At 36.3% G+C, this 19,354-nt stretch overlaps 1 protein-coding gene across 2 annotated transcripts; it reads right to left on the reverse strand.

Annotated features, from left to right (window-relative positions):
- Nucleotides 1-6,778: 6,778 nt before the first annotated feature.
- On the reverse strand, nt 6,779-17,455 carry LOC121982010 (mRNA-decapping enzyme-like protein). 2 transcript variants are annotated; one of them, XM_042534852.1, is made up of 8 exons: nt 17,174-17,455; nt 17,016-17,056; nt 16,786-16,835; nt 15,243-15,387; nt 8,522-8,578; nt 7,996-8,086; nt 7,401-7,838; nt 6,779-7,073 (listed from the first exon to the last, which is right to left on the reverse strand). In XM_042534852.1, the coding sequence occupies exons 1-8, from the start codon at nt 17,330-17,332 to the stop codon at nt 7,011-7,013; spliced, it is 1,044 nt and encodes a 347-aa protein (XP_042390786.1). In that variant the 5' UTR covers nt 17,333-17,455; the 3' UTR covers nt 6,779-7,010. The 2 variants fall into 2 exon arrangements, with proteins under 2 accessions (XP_042390786.1, XP_042390785.1); XM_042534851.1 differs by having other exon boundaries at nt 7,981-8,086.
- Between the last annotated feature and the right edge of the window lie 1,899 nt (nt 17,456-19,354).

A 19,354-nucleotide genomic window follows, 5' to 3' on the forward strand; every position in this document is an offset into this window, starting at 1 on the left:
CATTAGTCAACATTATTATATCAATTCTTTATTAAAAAAAATATTTGATAATTTATTGAAATTGGGATTCCACTTATATGCCTGGCAATTAAGCGTCCAGTTTTTTTTTTAATATCATGGAAAGAGTTTTTTACCTCTAGTTTTATTTAATGCTTCTTTTGCTCTTCCATAAACTTAATATAAAATATATATATATAAAAAGGTTAATTTTAGTTTTCTTGTAAAATTTAAGTTTTTATGAGATTATAATGTTAATGAATTTATATTTTATAATATTAAGCTTGGATTTACTTTATTATAAAGAATTAAATTTGAAAATTTATTAAATTTTATGGTATAAAATCAGATTTATCAATCTGTGCAAGGTTGTATTAAACATTTCAAATTTAACAAAATTGACCTTCGCATTAATAAAATTTAGAATCGAGATATTTATAAAGAACTGAACTTATAAATTCAAAATTTATAAAATTTTAATATTTGAATTTACAAAAATATATTAAAAATAAACATTTTATTATAAATGGATGTCTTTAAAAAGGAGGTTGGATCATCTCGTCCTTATTTTATAAATCAAAGGATGATCTTTTTATATATTGATGAGAATTAATGATCCCTACTTATTTTACAGATGTAAATCATCTATTTCTTAATATATACAAAAGGATCATCTTAAAAGTGGACCAAGGATCTTTAAAAAGTATTTGTGAGTATCAATACAAGTCAACTAATACTTATTTTACATAAAACCTTACTTTGCTAACAAATAATGGACAAAGAGACTATTTAAACTGGAACGCTAAAAGCAGCACATTGGTATTAATACGGATACTATAACATTTAAATAGTGTTACCGGTCTACCAATATGGGAAAATGTTATAATACTCCCTTATTATTAATCATGTTCAATTTTTTAAACACAATTAATGAACAGATTTTATAAAAAAATAAATATAAAAAAATAAATTTTGAATATAAAAAATAAAGATGAATGGGTCATATAAATAATGAGGGTTTTTAATGACTCTCTCGTGTCGGTTCTGAGAAAAATAAATATAAATACATAGATATTATATAAGTACATATTAGGATAAATCTCAGATTGTTAAGTGCACGATGCGATAAATTCTTGATCAACAATTTTTACAAATTTTTACAAATCGACTTTTGATTATTACATCAAAACTATTATGTACTGTCTACATTATATACCCTGTCCTGGACAACATTCAAATTAATAAAGATACCATGAGAAGTAAGAATCAATGCCAATCCGAATATTGAATGGGTGGTAGACTTATAATGAATGATAAAATTTAGGGAAAAGGAGGTATATAATCTGTTAAAAGGATATTCTTTCTGAAAAAAATTTAAAGGAGAAAAAAACTGTAAAAGCTTTTTGGTAGTTAATCATTTACTGAAAAAAATATTTTTACCAATTGAAGCAATTAATACTTATATGTGGATGTTTATTTTAATAATCTTGAAGTCAATTTCCAACTAATATAAAATATCTTGTCAAATATCTAATCTCCTTGGTATAAAAGGTTATTATACTAAAGTAAAATACTTCTTATAATTTATTTTATCGTGAGATGGATGATATTACACTTTTTTAAAATGAATGATATAATCTTCTATTCTAATTTATTAATAAAAATAAAAAATTGTTATTTAAATAAAGAGTCCAACTATTTTAAAATAATTTTGATATTTTAAAACTATTTTTAAAAATATAAATAAATTTAACTAAATTAATAAAGAATATTTTAATATAATAATATTATATATATATATATAGTAATTTTGATTAAAATAAAATAGTTATTTTTTATATTCAATGACTGCCATCTCCAAATAAAAAGTATTTTAATATAAAATATACATGGAACATATTTTTTTTATTTTAAAAATAATATGTCAAATTATATAATTTGGGATGCACTTTTATTTTGTCCCTAAATCAATTGATTGAAAGAAGCTAGATATTGAGGCTAGATTAAAGGGGATCCAAAAGAAGCTGGAAAGTGTAGATTCATTTGCTCTAGTTTATCTTGAATATGCTCTTAAGCATGAATAGAATTAGGTGTTATTTAAGGAAGAGCTTCTTTGATTTTAGAAGTCCTGAGAGTTGTGGGTTTATATCATGCACAAACAGTAATAAGGAGAAAACATAATAAAATTTATGCTCTCAATCTCCCTAATGGCATTTGGTGTTCAGATGAAACTATTCTTTAAGAGGAACCCCTCAGGTTTTTTAAATCTTTGTTTTACTCTTCCCTCAAAGTAGTCATCAACGGTTTGTGATCCCTAATATGCCTTCACTTGATGAGCATAGTAAAACTGTGCTTACAGATTTTGTTTGTAAAGAGAAGTATAAAGTACGTTAACTCTATAAAGCCTTATAAAGCATTGAGACCAGGTGAATTTCAGTGTATCTTCTTGAAACAATACTGGCATATTGTGGGAGATGATATTTGGAAGCTTGTTAAGGATGTCTTTGCTACTGGTATCTTTGACCCAATAATTACAGAAACTCTTATTGCACTTATACCTAAAGTTGATAACCTAGGTAATTTTAAAGAATTCCACCGCATTAGCTATTGTAATGTAATTTATAAAATTATTACCAAAGTAATGGTTTTGAGATTGAGGCCCCTTCTTGAAGATATTATTGGCCCTTTTCTTCATATAATGCTTTTAAATAGATCTTGAAAAGACTGATCAAGTGGATTGGGGTTATTTGGAATCATATTTAAACGATTTTTGGCTTTCCTTCCACGACTGTCAAATTATCCATGCAATGTTTTTTTTTTTTCTTCTTCTTCTTCTTCCATTTTATGGAATGGAAAAAAACTTCCAAATTTCTCATCTATAAGAGGGCTTAGATAAGGGGAGTCTCTCTCTCCCTACCTTTTTGTAATTTGTATGTGTTAGTATTCTATAGTAATTTTGATATGATCAACTAAGTCAAATTAAGTCATGTTAGTTTTAACCCTTGTGTCTAAGAGTACAGGAACTTAGGAGCATAGAAAGTCGAGCAAAAGACGTAACTAACGAGAAGAATAGCAAGGAAGAGAGTCGATGGACTCGGTGCATCTGAGGGACGAAGTGCTGCGGAAGAGTACGCGGACGGAGGAGAAGGAGACGTGCGACGTTTCGAGAGACGAGAAGCCGGAGCAGAAGATTGCTCAAAGGTCGGAAGTTGAGTTCGAGTGAGCCCTATTCTGGAAGGTCGAGATCACCCAAGTAGAACCGGAGCTGGAGCGGAAGACCTGGACCTAAGCAATCGGAGCTGGAGTCAGAGCCGGAGTAAGAACTCAGACCAAACAAGTTAACAAGCTGTTAACTTGGGTCCGGGCGCCCGGACCAAGATTATTATCCAGATCGCGTCAAACGCGATCCGTTGCGACGGGGATAAAGTTTTATCCCCTCTAGGTACCTGGAACCCTTCCAGGCACCTCGACCAGAGCTATAAAAACAACCTTGGTCCCTGAAGTCTAGAGAGAACACTTGTAATTGATTCTATTTAATTCCAACCTTGTTATTGTGAGCCATCAACGTTGTAAGAGGCTTCTCCGCCTGAAGGAGAATTTGTTTAGTGCACTTTTAACTTCCTTGGATTAACAACCTCCCCGATTGTAATCAAGTAATTTCTTTGTGCCTCGTCTTTTTTAGTTTCTTAATTATTTTTATATAAGTGTTAATGTTAATTAAGTTATAAAAGTTCGAGGAAGATTTATTTTATTTTACAAGGATATTCATCTCTTTCTAGCTGTCCGTCAAAGGTCTAACAGTATGAAAAAGCCATAATCGACTATTAATAATGAGATTGCTATGAGAAGATGGATCCCTACTAAAGTCTCTAAAAATAGATCGGGTGTCTTTCATTTATTTTTCATTAATGATATCCTCCTATTCACTAAAATAAAAAATTTTCAATTCAGAATGATGGCTAATCTTTTTGAGAATTTCAGGAGCTTCGGGATTGAAAGTTAATATAACAAAAAGGGCTTACTATGCTTCTAGTGTACCAAGACAAAAAGTGGAACATTTTATTGTTATATGGTCCATTCGTAGTATTACTAACTTGGGCAAGTATTTAGGTTTTCCGGTTCTCAAAGGGAGAACCAAGAAGAAGGATTTTACTTTTATTATAGATTAAATACAGGCTCGTCTAGCAGCTTGGAAGCAAAGGTGCTTAAATACAGATGTAGAATAGCTTTGGCATCCTCGGTTCTATCTTCTATTCCCACGTATTATATGTAGGTTTCTTGGCTTCTCCAAAATATTTGTGCTTTGATTGATCAAGTCACCCGTAATTTTATTTGGAAGGGGAATAACAATAAGAGCATGCATCTTGTTGGATGGGATAAGCTAATCTAGTAAAAGAAAAGAAAAATGGTGGGATCAGAATTCGTAGAGCTAGGGAGGCTAATACGACTCTCCTTGGTAAGTTAATATGGGATATGCAGCATAAGCCAAAGAAACTATGGATCCAAATTGTATCCCATAAATATGTCCAGAATGGTGTTTTCCTTTACGACGATAGGCTAGAGGCTTTTATGTGTGGAACTCAATTTTAAAAGTCAAACTTGTTCTTAGAAAGGGTTATAGCATGCGCATTGGAGTAGGTGACTCTTTTCTGGTACCATTCTTGGACACCATTTGAACCATTGTGTAATTTGGTATCCTATGTTGATATTCAAGATGCTAATCGGGATATGAATAAGGTGATATATAACTCTGATGACTCAAGAATAAGGGAGGTTATTCATAACATGAGGGTTCATTTTAATAGTCAAGTTCCAGATGTTTTATCGTGGGAGAAAGATATTAATGGTTCTTATTCAACTAAAGCAGGTTATTCTTGGCTTTTAAAATATTCTAATGTTGCGTCCTTTAGTCAAGAGACGTGGAGCTGTATATGGAAGCTAAAAGTGCTTGAGAAAGTGAAATTTCTTTTCTGGCTAGCTTGCCATGATGTTGTCCCAACTTTCAAACTTCTGCATCAGAAGAGAATTTGCATCTCATCATCCTGTCAAAGATGTATGATGGACATTGAAAGTTTTTTGTATTGTTTCCGTGATTGCCCAACGTCAAAAAAATTTATGGGTTGCTCTTGGTCCTTACTGTGATAGCTTTAGCTACGACAAGATGTGGTTGCTTGGTTGAGAGATGATGATTAGCCCCCGGGGTTATGATGTAATAACAGGGTATTCAGGTTATCATTCAAGTATCCGTGGTTCAAGTTCTAGTTATAATGAATTTACAGTATTTTTTTCTCCAAATGAGGCACGTAATTAAAGAATGTTGGACTCCTGAACTATCCACTGCGAACGTTTCCCGATTTACCTTGATAATCGATGAGAAACTTCCATGGGATCGAGTCGGTCATCCCAAATTCAACGTTACTTAATTTGATTAATCATTTTTTTTTTTTTTTGGTTGAGAGATGATTCGCACAGTCCTAGTACATTTCTTTTCATAACTGGGGTGTGGTGGGGTTAGAGGGTCTAGAACATTATTTGTATTGACAAGGAAACTATATTCATGCACTCTTTTATCAAATGTTCGTAACTTTGCTACCACTCTTCAGGCTTGTTACTTGGATAATAGAAGTGATATTATGGAGTAGTGGGTACATTGGCATTCTCTTGACACTAGACACATGGTTCTTATCGTGGATGGTAGCTGCATAAGCAACCTGGGTATAGCAGGTTTGGAGGTGTTATTCGCAACTCGCATATTGCTTGGATTAAAGGGTTTGTTGGTTCCATCGGATTTTCTAATATCCTTCATGCAGAGCTAGTAGTTATTTTACACGATCTCTCGTTATCTTGATCCTTGGAATTTAGACAAAGTATTTGCTTTTAAGATTCAAGCAATGCTATATCTTTAATTAAAATGTCTCCTATGCATTACAAAAAAAAAATTATAAAACCATCATATCAACGATCCCCTAGAATCGATTCCACGAATATAGAAAAAGATAAATACAAATACATAGTTGAAAGCACATAATAAAGACGCTAATCTCAGATCATGACACCCCGATGATCGAACCTTGAACCTCTCCGTCATAAGACGATACACCTCCAATTATACTACGTCCTGAAGACAAGTGTCTCCTATGCATAAGTTTATAGCTATTGTATATGATATTCGGTACATATTGAACAAGGACTGGATAATTAGACTAGAGCATACTTTAAGGAAAGGGTACTTTGACTTTACGGCCAAGATTTGAACATCGGATACAAACCGGTTGAAAATTTTTCATTCTCCTCCATACGCCATCTCGACCTTCTTGTTGCCGGATGCTTCTAGGGTTGTTTTTCTAAGGTTGTAACTTTTATTTTATTTCCTTTTTGCTTTCTTATCGTTGATCTACCAAAAATATAAATATATATATATATATATATATATATATATATATATATATATATATATATATATATATATATATATTCAATCACATCAAAAGTTATAAAAAAAAAAACACATATTTAAAAGTATCTTCGAATTTGTAACATTGATTAAACTGAAATATTTACTCAAATTGTAAAAAATTATATTAGAACTCTTTTTATTTTTTACAGACAACCATGATTAAAATTCCGTCAATCAGATATAAAAATGTATATCACTGTAGAAACATTTACAGAACGAAAATTACATGCAAAAATTTACTGCATTCGAGAGCATAAAAAATAACTAAGTAAAAGTCTGTCTTAAATCTTAATTGAAATGAGTTCTTTTAGCATTAAAATAAACTTGTTCCTAAAAAACATAAACCAAATCAAAGAGTGTTTATGAGTACAGATGAAGCCTTGGTATTCAGTATTGAAATACAACGAGGTTTAACCAAATCAAAAATGGCAGACCTCAACTTTCAAAGGTAACATGAAGGGAAAGGTAAAGAAAACTTATGAAGACTTTACAAATGAACCGTAACACTTACAATGACCCATCAGCAAAGCTGTGGCAGTAAACACACTCCTATCTGTCATGGATACTGATAGTGTGCATTGAACATTGCTCGATAAACCATATCGATGAAATTATCATTCTATAAGAACAATATGTTAGTCAACAAATTGCTTCTGTAAAAAGTGGAAGGCCAAAATCATTATAATTCAAATTCAGGCCTTCAAGCTAGAATTGCAATGAAATCATGAGTAACAGATAAAATATCTATCATCAGGGTGCGTGGGACATTGGAGAAGTTGGAAATTTTCTACATCGTCAGTTTGAATTATATGTTCTAGAAGACCACAAGTTGAGATGAGTAGATATATGCAATCATCATTCAACAGAAAACTTAAAGGAAACCACAAAGTATCTGAAATTATGATAGATAGCTGGATGGAAGGAACCAAGAAGTGAAGAGTTCTACCTGCGCAAGCCTTAAGAGTGCGTCACCAATGTGGTCTCTGGTAATGTGCACGTGGCCATAGTTTGGGGCAGGAGTTAGAGAGGCAAATAGAGTAGCCGGTGGAAATGATAATGGAGTAGTTCTTGGTTGTTGGACTGCCACTCGAGGATAGACTGGAAGAACACCCATCACAGAAGATGATATAGGTGGCTTCACCGATATTGAAGATGGTGCTGCCGAAAAGAAGGAAGGTTTCACAAGTTTTGTAGTAAGGTTATCGTTCCCAATACTAGATTCATGTGAACCTTTAGGGACTATTAGAGGGATGGAGGATGTTGGGAGAATAGGGGTAGGCCGAGTGGATGAGAGTGTGGTTTGTATGTTATTCAATACTGGAATAGCCGTAGAGACAAGTGGGGCTTGCCCTGCAATTGTTGTATTTCCATCTTCTGTAGCAGCCTGCAAAATCCAATCAAATCCCCTTGCATTCTTAAATAAAAAGGAAGATAACTTTTTGATATAAGCAGTTAAGCAATTTGATAATCTCTATGGTTTGCATAGCAGAAGATATAGTTTGATACAACAAGTAGCAGAAACATACGGTATGAGTATGTACATTGAAGAACTTAAGGAAATTATCATTAGGAACATCAGTAGTTGGTGGAGCGGCAGATAAATCGGGCATTGCTTCAACTTCTTCAAACTCACTGTCACAGAATTGATTAGATATAAATCATGAGGGAAAAAATCTTGATTCAAAAAATTAGACTACAAATAAGTGTCTGAGGGTATGGATCAAGACACCACCTTGAACAAACAGTATGCATATCTAGAGTTTAAATATCCATTGTTAACTGGTTCCTTTCCTAGGATAATGTTTCCTATGGCTTAAATGAATGAGTTGGAACAAGCAAGAACCAGCATTAGATGAAACATCTGGGAAATTATAAATTCTATTCAGAAAACAATCCAACTGATTACTTGCACCTGATGAATATACCAAGTTAAGTTCAATAAAATTTGCTGTAGATAATTGAGAAAAATACTGGAATCGGAAAGCACGTAAAATTGGCACTAAAGTCCCATCCAACATCTTAAAACAGTCACAAAAGAATATGACAGAAAATTAATTCATAAATTACCTTTTACTTGATGCTGGTTTTAGCTTTGGTTGTACTTTAGAGTAGGCATTAAGTATTCTGAACCAAGAAAGAAACTTCAGTCTCAAGAACTAAAAGCTCATTTAAGAAGCAGAGCTGCACTTAATGTGATGCAAGTAAAAAGAAAGCCTATAAATAATTACAAGATCGTGGCATCTAAGTAACCCAAAACAAACATATTTTAACCAAAGTATCAGAAAATCTATTGCATACGGAAAACAAAAGTACCCTCATATGCAATAGTAATGAATTATATATTAAGGTGAGAAAGAATATGCACATCATGATCACAGTTCATATGACAGTAATGCAAATCAGCACGCAAATTGTGAACAGCCCAAATCCCTTTAGGGTACAAAGACAGGCTTTAAAGAGCCAGTTGAGTTTGTGTGCTACCAATATCTTTTTTGTGGAAAAGATTTTGACACAGCAGATTACTCACTCAATTTTATATATTTAAACTAATGGAGCTTACAAAAGTTGGTGGTCTTACAAACTAACTTGGTTTGATGTGTTTAGCAATAGGTTTAAGTTAAGTTTTGCCCATGTTTGGTGTGTACATTTAGTGTGCAAGGACTTGGCATGGTCACATGGAGCTCGCAAAGTTTTTGACTCAATGGGGTTAAGTTGGTCTTTGCTCAATGGCTCAGAAGCCTGGAAAGAAAGTTAGAACTTTGGAGATGGTTAGAGGACACTCAAAGCTATGAAACATTAAGTGGTTGTGGATGCAATCACGGAAATCGTATGTTTGATGGCTCAGAAGCCTCGAAAGAAAGTTGGAACTTTAGAGATGCTTAGAGGACACTCATGGCTATAAAACATTAAGTGGTTGTGGATGCAATCATGGAAATTTTATGTTTGATGGCTTAGTGGTGATACGAGGTGGACTCACAGGTGTGGAGGATTGGATGGCATATAGCCGGCTTGAGGAGCTTGGTACATTCGATAAACCAGAGGCTTAACACAAGGTAGGCTCTAGGGCAGTCCAAGTTGTGGTTTACTAATTTGGCTTAGTCTCAAGACTTTGTGTAGGCTTAGAGTGGGTGCAAGTCGAGTGAAAGAGGGACCATTGACTCAATTCAATGGATTAAATTGGATCATGATAGCTGATAGGGAGGTTGACTAACTGTGAAATTTGGTGAACAAAATATTTATATTCAAAAAACAATTAATTGGATTTTCTTCCGGTCAATTAGAGGCTAACCAATCAACTAAAGAAGGAATTTCAGTAGACTAGAGGAGGAATTCTAGTTGACCGGCGATATAGCCATTGCATTACATTTGTCCGAACAGTCATCCAGAGGGCATTTCTAAACAACTGAAGGCGGACAGAGGTGCTCCTATATAAGCTCTTAGGTAGCTTTGAGCTTGAAAAGCTTGCATGAAATCATTCTTAACACTCCTTGAAGCAAGTGCTAACATTGCTCAAGTTTCTATAGACTTGGATTAATGGTAAACTTCCCTTTACTTGCACTATTCATTTCATTGTATTTGAGAGGAGTGATTCTTATACACATCCCAAGACTGAGATTGTAAGAATTTGCCCCAATCTCTGATGGTTCTAGTGGAAAATTCTGAGGTAACACACTGGACATGTCATAAGACAAGGATTAGAAGTGGGGCCTCCGAACCACATTATATCAGTGTCTCATAGTCTTGTGTCTGTATCTTTATTATTTTCGCTGCATACTCTTGACATGAGCAACGCTCATTCACCACCTCCCCTCTAGTTGGGCAATCCATTCTTTCATCGATCCTTACAAATACATCAGCTACTGTGGGACAGTGTGACTCAGGCAGATTGTAGAATCAAGAGATTATGAACAAGAATATGAGAGCAAAAGCTAGTGTAACAGATTTTGACATAGGAGAATGCAGCAGAATATGTCTCTGGACACAAGTAATGCAGTGAATCTTGTGGGATTCAGCCTGGGAATGAACTGATATTCTGATCCTCCATGGACACAATGAATCCAGTAAAAGTCAGTCAGCTGGCTGAGAGCTCCTATCAAAGATAATTGCGGAACACAGACACCACATACTATGAAGCCAAGCTTGTATAAAGTGCAGAGAAACCACCAATACATTTTGGATATCTGCTTCACCGTCCCCAGTTATAATTGAATTCCCCTGTCCAGATCAAACCAACAGATCTGAAGATGAGCATCCGTCTGATCTGACAATTCCAGCTCACGAAAGAGATGCCCTGAATTTCTTCAAAACCCATTGTACAGTGACACAATTATTATCGGTCAGCTCAATCCTCTTTCTTCTTAACACACATCTAGTGTCTAACTCTCCATGTATCAACAACCAAGAAAAAGCCTTTTGGAGAAAAAGAAACAAGATAACCACGTGTCATAGATATCTCAGCCTCACTATGTGATAACATCATGTGTCCATCTCTGCTTGGCCTGAAGAAATGGACTGCCAGATGAATCAGATCCAGTCCTGTATAGGGACTGAATGCTGAAAGCTAAAAAGTCAATCCTAGTGAAGGGGAATTAAAATCTAGAACCATTAGATGAATATTATGCTAATTAAAAAGAGAGAAAAGAAATGGGAAGCACCATTTGATTACTCATTCCATCAATCCACCTGCAAGACCTGTTTGCCAGAAATGAGATGTTGATGGAACAAAAGTCTCAAGGATGTCATATATTCTTCCAAATGTATGACCAAGTTCTACAGAGATGGTAGTGTGAGTTCCCAACGCGTAGGGAGAAGTATGAATGATGAACCACAATGTACTAAGTGCTATTAGGAGAGGATAGGAACCACCAACAGCATTGACATAGGAAAACAAGTTACAGTACTGTAAATTTAGAATACTGAGATCCCCTAATGCTGTCGGCTAACTTGCTAGATCCCATCTAGCAAGGTTGCAGAATAGAGTAGCATCTCAGTGGTGGTACCCAAAAAAAATTCTTCTAACATCACCAATCTCTGTTCTGACACAAGTACTTAGGTTGGTAGTAAATAAACTCAACAAGGATATTCGATTACCTATAAGGACACTGCCATCTAATGTCAATCGCCCCTATTAAAAAAAAAAAAAACTCACTGGCATTTTTGTAGGCAATGCAACAATATCAGCAAGTAATTAATCCCAATAACAAAGATTAGGTCAACCAACCTTCATTTGGAATCTCAAGTGCTGAATCGATAAAATTCTAGAGGGGACATTTAAAAATGTCAGCTAGAATGGAGTCCTTCAGTAATTTATCCCAAAAAGCACAACTAGGTCAGCCGCCCTCCAATTGAAATCCCAAGTATTGAATCCACAAATTTTGGAGGGGGCAGCTAAAATGGAGTCCCTCGGTGAAGTTGCCCAAGTCTTAACATGGATGACTTCCTCAGATTTAATCTAAGGTTGTTGGCACAACCCAGTACATTCTCATCCCCAATAGATGTCCTGAAATAGCATAATTTTTTTGACCAGATCCCAAGATGCTAATAAGAATTTGGTATTAAAATCAACTTGTATCTGGGCCGGAACTCTAATTTGTTAAGTCCTTAAATGACATATAGAATCTCATCCATTGAGAAAGATGAAGTTAATGTTTCAAGGACTCATTGTGAACACTAAAAACATTGGATTCAAAGACAAGTGGAAGGGTACAGAAGGAATACCCATTAGACCCGAGAAGTGAGCGGCGGGAGCTGAATGGATGACCCAAGGTTCTTGAAATAGTTCACCACCAACAAGCAAGGTGGAAATTGTTTGGTTGTTTCTGACCATTAGCCACCATATGAAAATTCCATAAAATTTTCATCCCTTTTGCAAGCCCAATGAACCTTGGCTCTTTGTTGTGCACCTTTCCTAATTTAGAGTCTCTAGATCTGCCAGCAATCCACACTTAGTTTCCTCCACAGCTAGAGTTAAGGACTAGCAATACAAGCAGGAACTTTTCCTCAGACACTACCATTTTCTTACGAGCACAGACCATTTTCTGAGGCTGGATCTGACATCCAAGCCTCTTGCACCCATGTGGATGACTAGGATCTACAATTAATAGACCTTGACCAGACTCCTTCAACTTGGGTCAGAAAATCTGTTTGGAGTAACTTGTTATTTTCAAACCTGAAGAAGCTGAGTTCTAAGGAACTGACCTCACAAGACCAGAAAAGGATGGATACATGATCAGAGAGACCTGAGGTGAGAATATAAGCTAAGGAACCTTGGAATATCTTCGCAGACATAATATTAAGGTATCTTATCCAATTTAGCAAAACAAGGATTGCCTCTCCTTGAGCATGACCAAGTGAACCACTTTCCTAAAAGAGGCATGTCCTACATCTCTCTATTGAAAATCCATTCAAGCAACAAATCTTCAGCTACCCTAACAGCCTGTTTGGAATGATATGGAATTCAATTCCTTTTAGAATTGGAATTGAATTCCATGCTTTGGAATGATTTTTTAGCTAAGAATTGATATGGAATTCAATTCCAATTCCATCAAACAAGGCAAAAGTAAATCACACCTCTTTATGTGTGATTTAGATAGGGAATTCAATTCTCCATATTATGTCCATTGTGCCCTCATTCTCTCTTCTTTGTAAAAAAAGAAAAGAAAAAAGAGAAGGATAAAATGGTAAAATATAAGAATTCCATAACTTAAGTTGCAATTCATTCCAAACATGAGAATTGAATTCAATTCCTTATGGAATTCAATTCATAATGGAATTCAATTCAATTCCATGACTTAAGTTATTTCCAAACAGGGTGTAAGCAAATTTCCTTCTCCTCTGCAGACAGCATGTAGTTAAACTGTCCACATACCATCAAAGGACTCTTGATCGGTCATCCCAAGAATTGAATCTCAGAGAAACAATTCCTTCTATCTGAGTGGATGTGCAACCCATGTGACCAAAAGGTCACGGGTTTGAATCCTGGAAACAGTCTCTTGCAAAAAGCAGGGTAAGGCTGCGTACAATGAATCCTTCCTCGGGACCCCGCATAGCAAAAGCTTCATGCATCGGGCTGCCCTTTTTTTGAGTGGATATGCAACCCATTGACTGGAGCAAAAGAGAAGATCTGTCAGAAGCAACAATCTTTAAATGACACAATGATGCAGGGTTGCCTACAGTGCTGATTCAGAACCAACCATCTGTTGGAGATGCCAATTGTCATGCCTCCAGAACAGCCTACACCACCTTCCTCAAAAACGCATACAAAAGAGACTCCTCACTTCAAAATACTGGCAGTGAAAAGGTCCTCATATTGGGCTTTTGTTTCCTGCAGCATTAACAAATTGCTTTGATGTTCTGCAACGAGATCCATGACAAGTTGACGTTTAGGGTCTATTAATGCATCTAACATCCCAGCATAAAAATTTAAGATTCACAACAATTCAAACTTTCATTACTCAAAGAAAACAAACACTAAGAAGACATAGCAAAAGAACACATATTAGTCCAGGTCCAACACCAACAGAACAACATCTGTGTCAGTCCTTCTATCCCAAAACACGAAGCCCGCCAACTCACAAACTGCTGCTATATGTATGCCTGAGGTTGGAAGAACATCCTGGCCCCCGAGAAAGAATTTGAATAGATCCAGCGATAGGGATGCTGCTAGACAGAGCCTGAGAAGAAGCCCCTCCATCTCTTGTTTCACCCCAACTGCTTGGAGAAACAAGGAAGATCCTGCATTTGTATATAATTGCCTTCTATAGGATCATGCTGCCCTCCTCCACCAGGGCCAATAAGTATGGGCTTTGCCTCACTGAGTTAATCGGAGATGCAGCATTTCTATCTTGAGAAGGATTTTGCCCCAAACCATGCTCCACTATATGGGTAAGCTGGTCTGGTAAAGGAAGCGGATCCAGAGTAGAATGCTCCAAACTCCAACCTTCAAGGTCCAGATCCAAAAAAGAGAAGGTTGAAACTTTCTTAGCAGCTACTCCCCTCCAATCCCTGAGGTGGAAGTTGGAATCAATTGTCCACAACCTCAAAATTACACTAAATCTCCTCTGCAGGTGAAGGACTCTGCTCCGTAGTATGAAAAAGGAAGTCTTGCGCCAAACCAACTGTATCATTCCCTGCATACCTCATACCAGTTTTACTCTCATTTGAATTTCCATCCACATCAGCATCAATCTGCCTTGCAAATGCCACCATCACCAAGATGGAGACCCTCTCACCAGAGGAGACACAGATTATGCAAACATCTAAGGAGAAAGAGCACCCTTTCATCAAAAGCTTGATTGTGTGGGACTTTATCCAGCGAGTTGCAGAGCACTGAGAGAGTTACCAGGAGGAAGTATTCATCATTGGTGTTCTCACACCCAGCGGACAAGGTCATTCGTTGACCAAACTATTCAAGATATTTACGTTCCTGGAAGTCTCAACAGTTTCACCCTATCGAAAAAATCAGCATCCCATTTGCTACCACTGCTCTCATATGGAGTCATTCAATCTTGCCAATTTATCCTTTAATATACCAGTTTAATCTAGGATGATATCATGACAGGACTGGCCATCAAAATCTTGGTTTGTGTATAAACAAATGATGATTGATTGAAATAACTAGAACCAGAAAATCAACAAGCAACTGCAGGGATAAATTTGTTACACCAAGTTGTGACATTATGTCATTGAATTATCATTAAAACTGTTGGATATTTCAAAGAACCTTTAATATACTTGGCAATACCTGAAAAACAACTTAGAAGTAAAAGGAATGTAAACAACCAAATACCTGTTGAAAAGATTTGCTACTGCTTCACATTCGTGTGAATCATAAAACCATATACCATTTATTTCTTGAGAAGCATTGCAGTATAAGAGATATGGCATATGGACTTCATATTCAAAATCTCCCAGCAGATCCTCCACTAAATTATCTTTTAATAGGAGGAAAGAATGCAAGAACAAGATGATGAATAGTGTTAAGAAAACAAACTACTGTATAACATAAAAATCTAATTAAATTGACTATCTTACAACACTTTCCACATATACTTTGGACAGAAACAAAGAGTGTATACACAAGTTGCTATTATATTTGATAGGATCATTCTCATTAAAGCATTAAGCAAAAAAATAAGAGAGTAAAAATACAACCTTTCTGTTGTCTTTCAAGAGCACAAAATTCACATGGATCATGATCGAACAGAGAAGCATTATTTAATTATCACCATGTAAACTAGGATTTAAGTCATGGAAACAAGCATTTTAATTGCAGAAAGCAGCAAGCCAATCCAAATTGATCTTGTAGCGAATCCACTATAGAACTATAGAGTGAATATGTTTATTTTTCAAGTGATTCATATCATCAAGTGTACCCATCCAAAATTTCATTGTGATCAAATGATCGACAATATCTAATACATCTCGTGGTGACAAAAATGCATTGTTCTAAGGCATGTTAAGATTCAGTCTATGGTTTATATTGTTGACCAATCCTTCCTGTTTCACATCTTTGTTGATAAGTTTCCTTTTGTAATTCCTGGAGACCTGGACAAAAAGAGAAGTGACTTGGACAAAATTGGTTTATTTTTCTTCTACCATTAAAATATCTACAGTAGTGAATGCTTTATATTGGGTTGTTTTCCTTCTACCAACTAATGAATCAAGCTAAAGTTTGTATTGTTTAATGTAAACAACTTGAAATGCCAATCTCTATCAACATTCAAGTGATTACAATTGACAATGTTCAATTTATAGTTCTGAATCAGAAAAAAAAAAACATGAACACCGATACACTCTCAGTTACTGCCTCTGTATTTGTGTACACTCCGACAATGACAATCCGTGAGAAAACTTTTTCTAGAAACAGCCATTTCAAACTTGGATCCACACCAGTGTTCGACATTCATATTTGAGTCCGAGTAACACTAAAATGTGAAGCCATTGATAACCAATCCAGAATTTGAAACCAAACCAAATATTGTTCTTAGCAGAAATCACCCTCAGTAAGTATCCTAACTATAATTTTGAAGCACTAAAACAAACAAATTATATTTAAATTTGTTACTCTCTCTCATTAGCTGTAATGCTGTAAAATGATTCAGTTTAACGGAGGAAAACGACCACTCAGCTCACACAAAGCCAATAACAAGAATATATGGGACACGGACATGGAACAGTCACTCTTCTTCTGCTCCAATTTCAAATTATCTCAATTGACCAATTAAACAACTATAAAAATTCAAATCTTTTACATGCCGAAGAAGAGTTAGCTATAGAAAAAACACATATAAGGCCCTACATAGATTCCATTAATAGGATCACTGTGGTACCTGCATTACGTCGATTCATGACAATGAACTGGAATCTAGGCTGTGTATTCCTGCAACCCAAAAGTTTCTGGTATCAGCAGCAGGAAGAGTAAAAACAAAGAAAAAATGAACCAGTTCCGAAGGACAGGAAACAAAAGGGGGATCCTGAAGCCAGCACCAATGCTTTTCGACTCAAAACTCCCGATATCCATAGGTAATCTGATCATAAGAAAGTAGGGCAAGCAACATACCTCAGTACAACGAACAGTGATCCCTCAACCTCCTTTCGGCTCTGAAATGAAGGAAAGAAACCAATCACTGATCAGACGACAGAAACCAAAGAGAACTCACAAAAAACACATATAAAGAAAAAAAAGGAAAGAATGATCCAAAGGGCGAATGGATGAACCCATTGGTTGATCTCGACGCTGAACGCGTACAAGGCGACATGTGTGGCGGTCAACAGGATCTCCTCAACGAAGGCGTCGGCGCGCTGGAGGACAGTGAGATTGAGTGCTTTGGTGCTCTGCTGATCCAGATTGGGCACCGGCTTCCTGCTCTGCAGCATCTTCGACTCCCCACCGGAGCCCTAACCCCGATCCGAATACGAGGTCCGTGGGTACGCAACGAAAAACGAGAAAGAAGCGGAGAGCGGACCGAGTTTTATGAGCGGGTACGAGGTTTCTTACTCCGGTCCAATTTACAAGATTCGAAAAAAGAACATAAACATTTAAAAAAAACTTCAATATGCCCCCTAGATTTATCACAATGTTTTTTTCCTGCCTCGACGGAAAGAAATTGGTGGGAAGGCAAAAGGAAAATGAAAAGGGAGAAGGAAATACAGAAGGATAATTCTTTGACAGTCCTTTTCGTTCGAGTAAACACGTTCTTAATTATTAGATTGTTGTTTAAAATTCTTGGGTAAAATGAAATCCAATTTTATCGAAAACTATCGGAAAATCGATGTAAATAAAGTCAATACAGAATTGACCAATTGTGCTAAAAAGTTTCCATTTTATTACTATACCAATAACAAGAATAAGCTTTAAGATCAAAAGTAAGCCTTGATGCTCACTGTTTGTGAAACACAAAGATTCCTTGCTAAAAAAAACACTTCCTTAAATGAGAAGATTGAGGGTCTTAAGGCAAACACGAATAGAAGACGAAAAAAAAACTAAGAGGCCGTCGATTCTTACTATTGTGTAAACTACTAAAGACTTGTAAAGATGATTACAAAGGAATTCTTAGCTCCTCTACTAACAAAGGAGGTTGTTGCTCTTGTGAAGATGGTTGCTTAACTACCACTTAACAATGAAAGCACAAGACAAAAAGATAAAACAGAACCCCCCCTAAAGGCCGAGCTATACAAGGGTTGAGGGGTTACGACACATTTCCTTAGTTTACCTCCCATTTTCCTGTATGTTCGATCGATCAAATTGATCCCGAATAAGCAATCTCGAGTGATGTTGTGATGCCCTTGGTCTACCTACACTTTCAAGAACTTTACGACAAGTAGCTATGGATGAACATGGAAACGTCTATCATGCTCTTGCCCAATGCTTACAACAGTAAGGAAACAATCAATGACTGTGAGATGCAGCAAAAGGCCACAATAAGCTGGTAGTCCTTAATCCAAATACACTGATCCAATAATGACGAGGAGTCCCACCAAAGGAAGGTTAAAGTAAGGGAGACCGACTAACGTGGAAGCTATGGTCAAGAATGGTCAAAGGCTCAGCCGGGTCGGACAACCAAACAAGCGGGCAAATGGAAGGCGCCGATCGACCAAGTAAGAAGTCCAACCGACCATAGTTTCCAGATGGCAGGCCATGACGCGCCATTCTAGCCGATCATGACAACATGGCCAGTTGGATGAAGGCAATCAAGGACCGTCCGGGAAACAAGGGCATGAGTCAGTAGAGCCGAAGGCACGGCCGAGCGGGGCACCCCGGCCGAGTAGACATCTATCGACCCTAGTGGGACCTACTAACTACATCATCATATCCTTATGGGAGTTGATGTCCCTTACAACAGAGCATGTCCAGCAGATGAATCGTACTTTAAAAGCTTCCAGGTTGTCATATCAGAAAATTGCATGACTACTTAAAGAATGATGTCAAGGACACTTTTGGACTTGTCTTTTCCTAGGACGCCTAGGAAAATATGCCTATGCTTTGAGATACGTGCGCGAACACTACAATAACACTATAAAAAAAGGTTCTCATCTACAGGCAAAGATATGTGCAACTTCGTTTTCTACATACTCTTGCTATGGTTCTCATTTTTTCTACTTATCGAAAACTAATTTGAGCGCTAGAGGGTTATCGTCGAGAACACCCTCCCAGCCCGATACTAATGCCTCCCGTGTTGCAAGTTTATGTGGAATCTTCACTACGTCAAACTTCTAGCTACATCCCTAATTTGCCGTCATCTCCATTTTTGGACAGGATCATACACCATAGAAGATTTTTAGGAAGAAAATAAATTGTAAGAAAGAAATCATACCCGGCAAGGCTTTACTCTTTCTTCTCTCTCCTTTGATGGCTTTCGCCAGGCCAAACACATAATCTAATGAGAAAGACGAGAGGAG

Source organism: Zingiber officinale, chromosome 5A, assembly GCF_018446385.1.
Source record: "Zingiber officinale cultivar Zhangliang chromosome 5A, Zo_v1.1, whole genome shotgun sequence".
Lineage (NCBI taxonomy): Eukaryota > Viridiplantae > Streptophyta > Magnoliopsida > Zingiberales > Zingiberaceae > Zingiber > Zingiber officinale.

What these genes read in the sequence shown, in the direction of transcription:
- LOC121982010 (XM_042534851.1), bottom strand. Translation starts at nt 17,332, where the DNA reads ATGCTGCAGAGCAGGAAGCCGGTGCCCAATCTGGATCAGCAGAGCACC. An exon ending in CATGAATCGACGTAATGCAG is followed by an intron (nt 15,388 to 16,785) that starts GTACCACAGTGA and finishes TCCTATTAAAAG; the next exon opens with ATAATTTAGTGGAGGATCTG. An exon ending in AAACCAGCATCAAGTAAAAG is followed by an intron (nt 8,087 to 8,521) that starts GTAATTTATGAA and finishes ATTCTGTGACAG; the next exon opens with TGAGTTTGAAGAAGTTGAAG.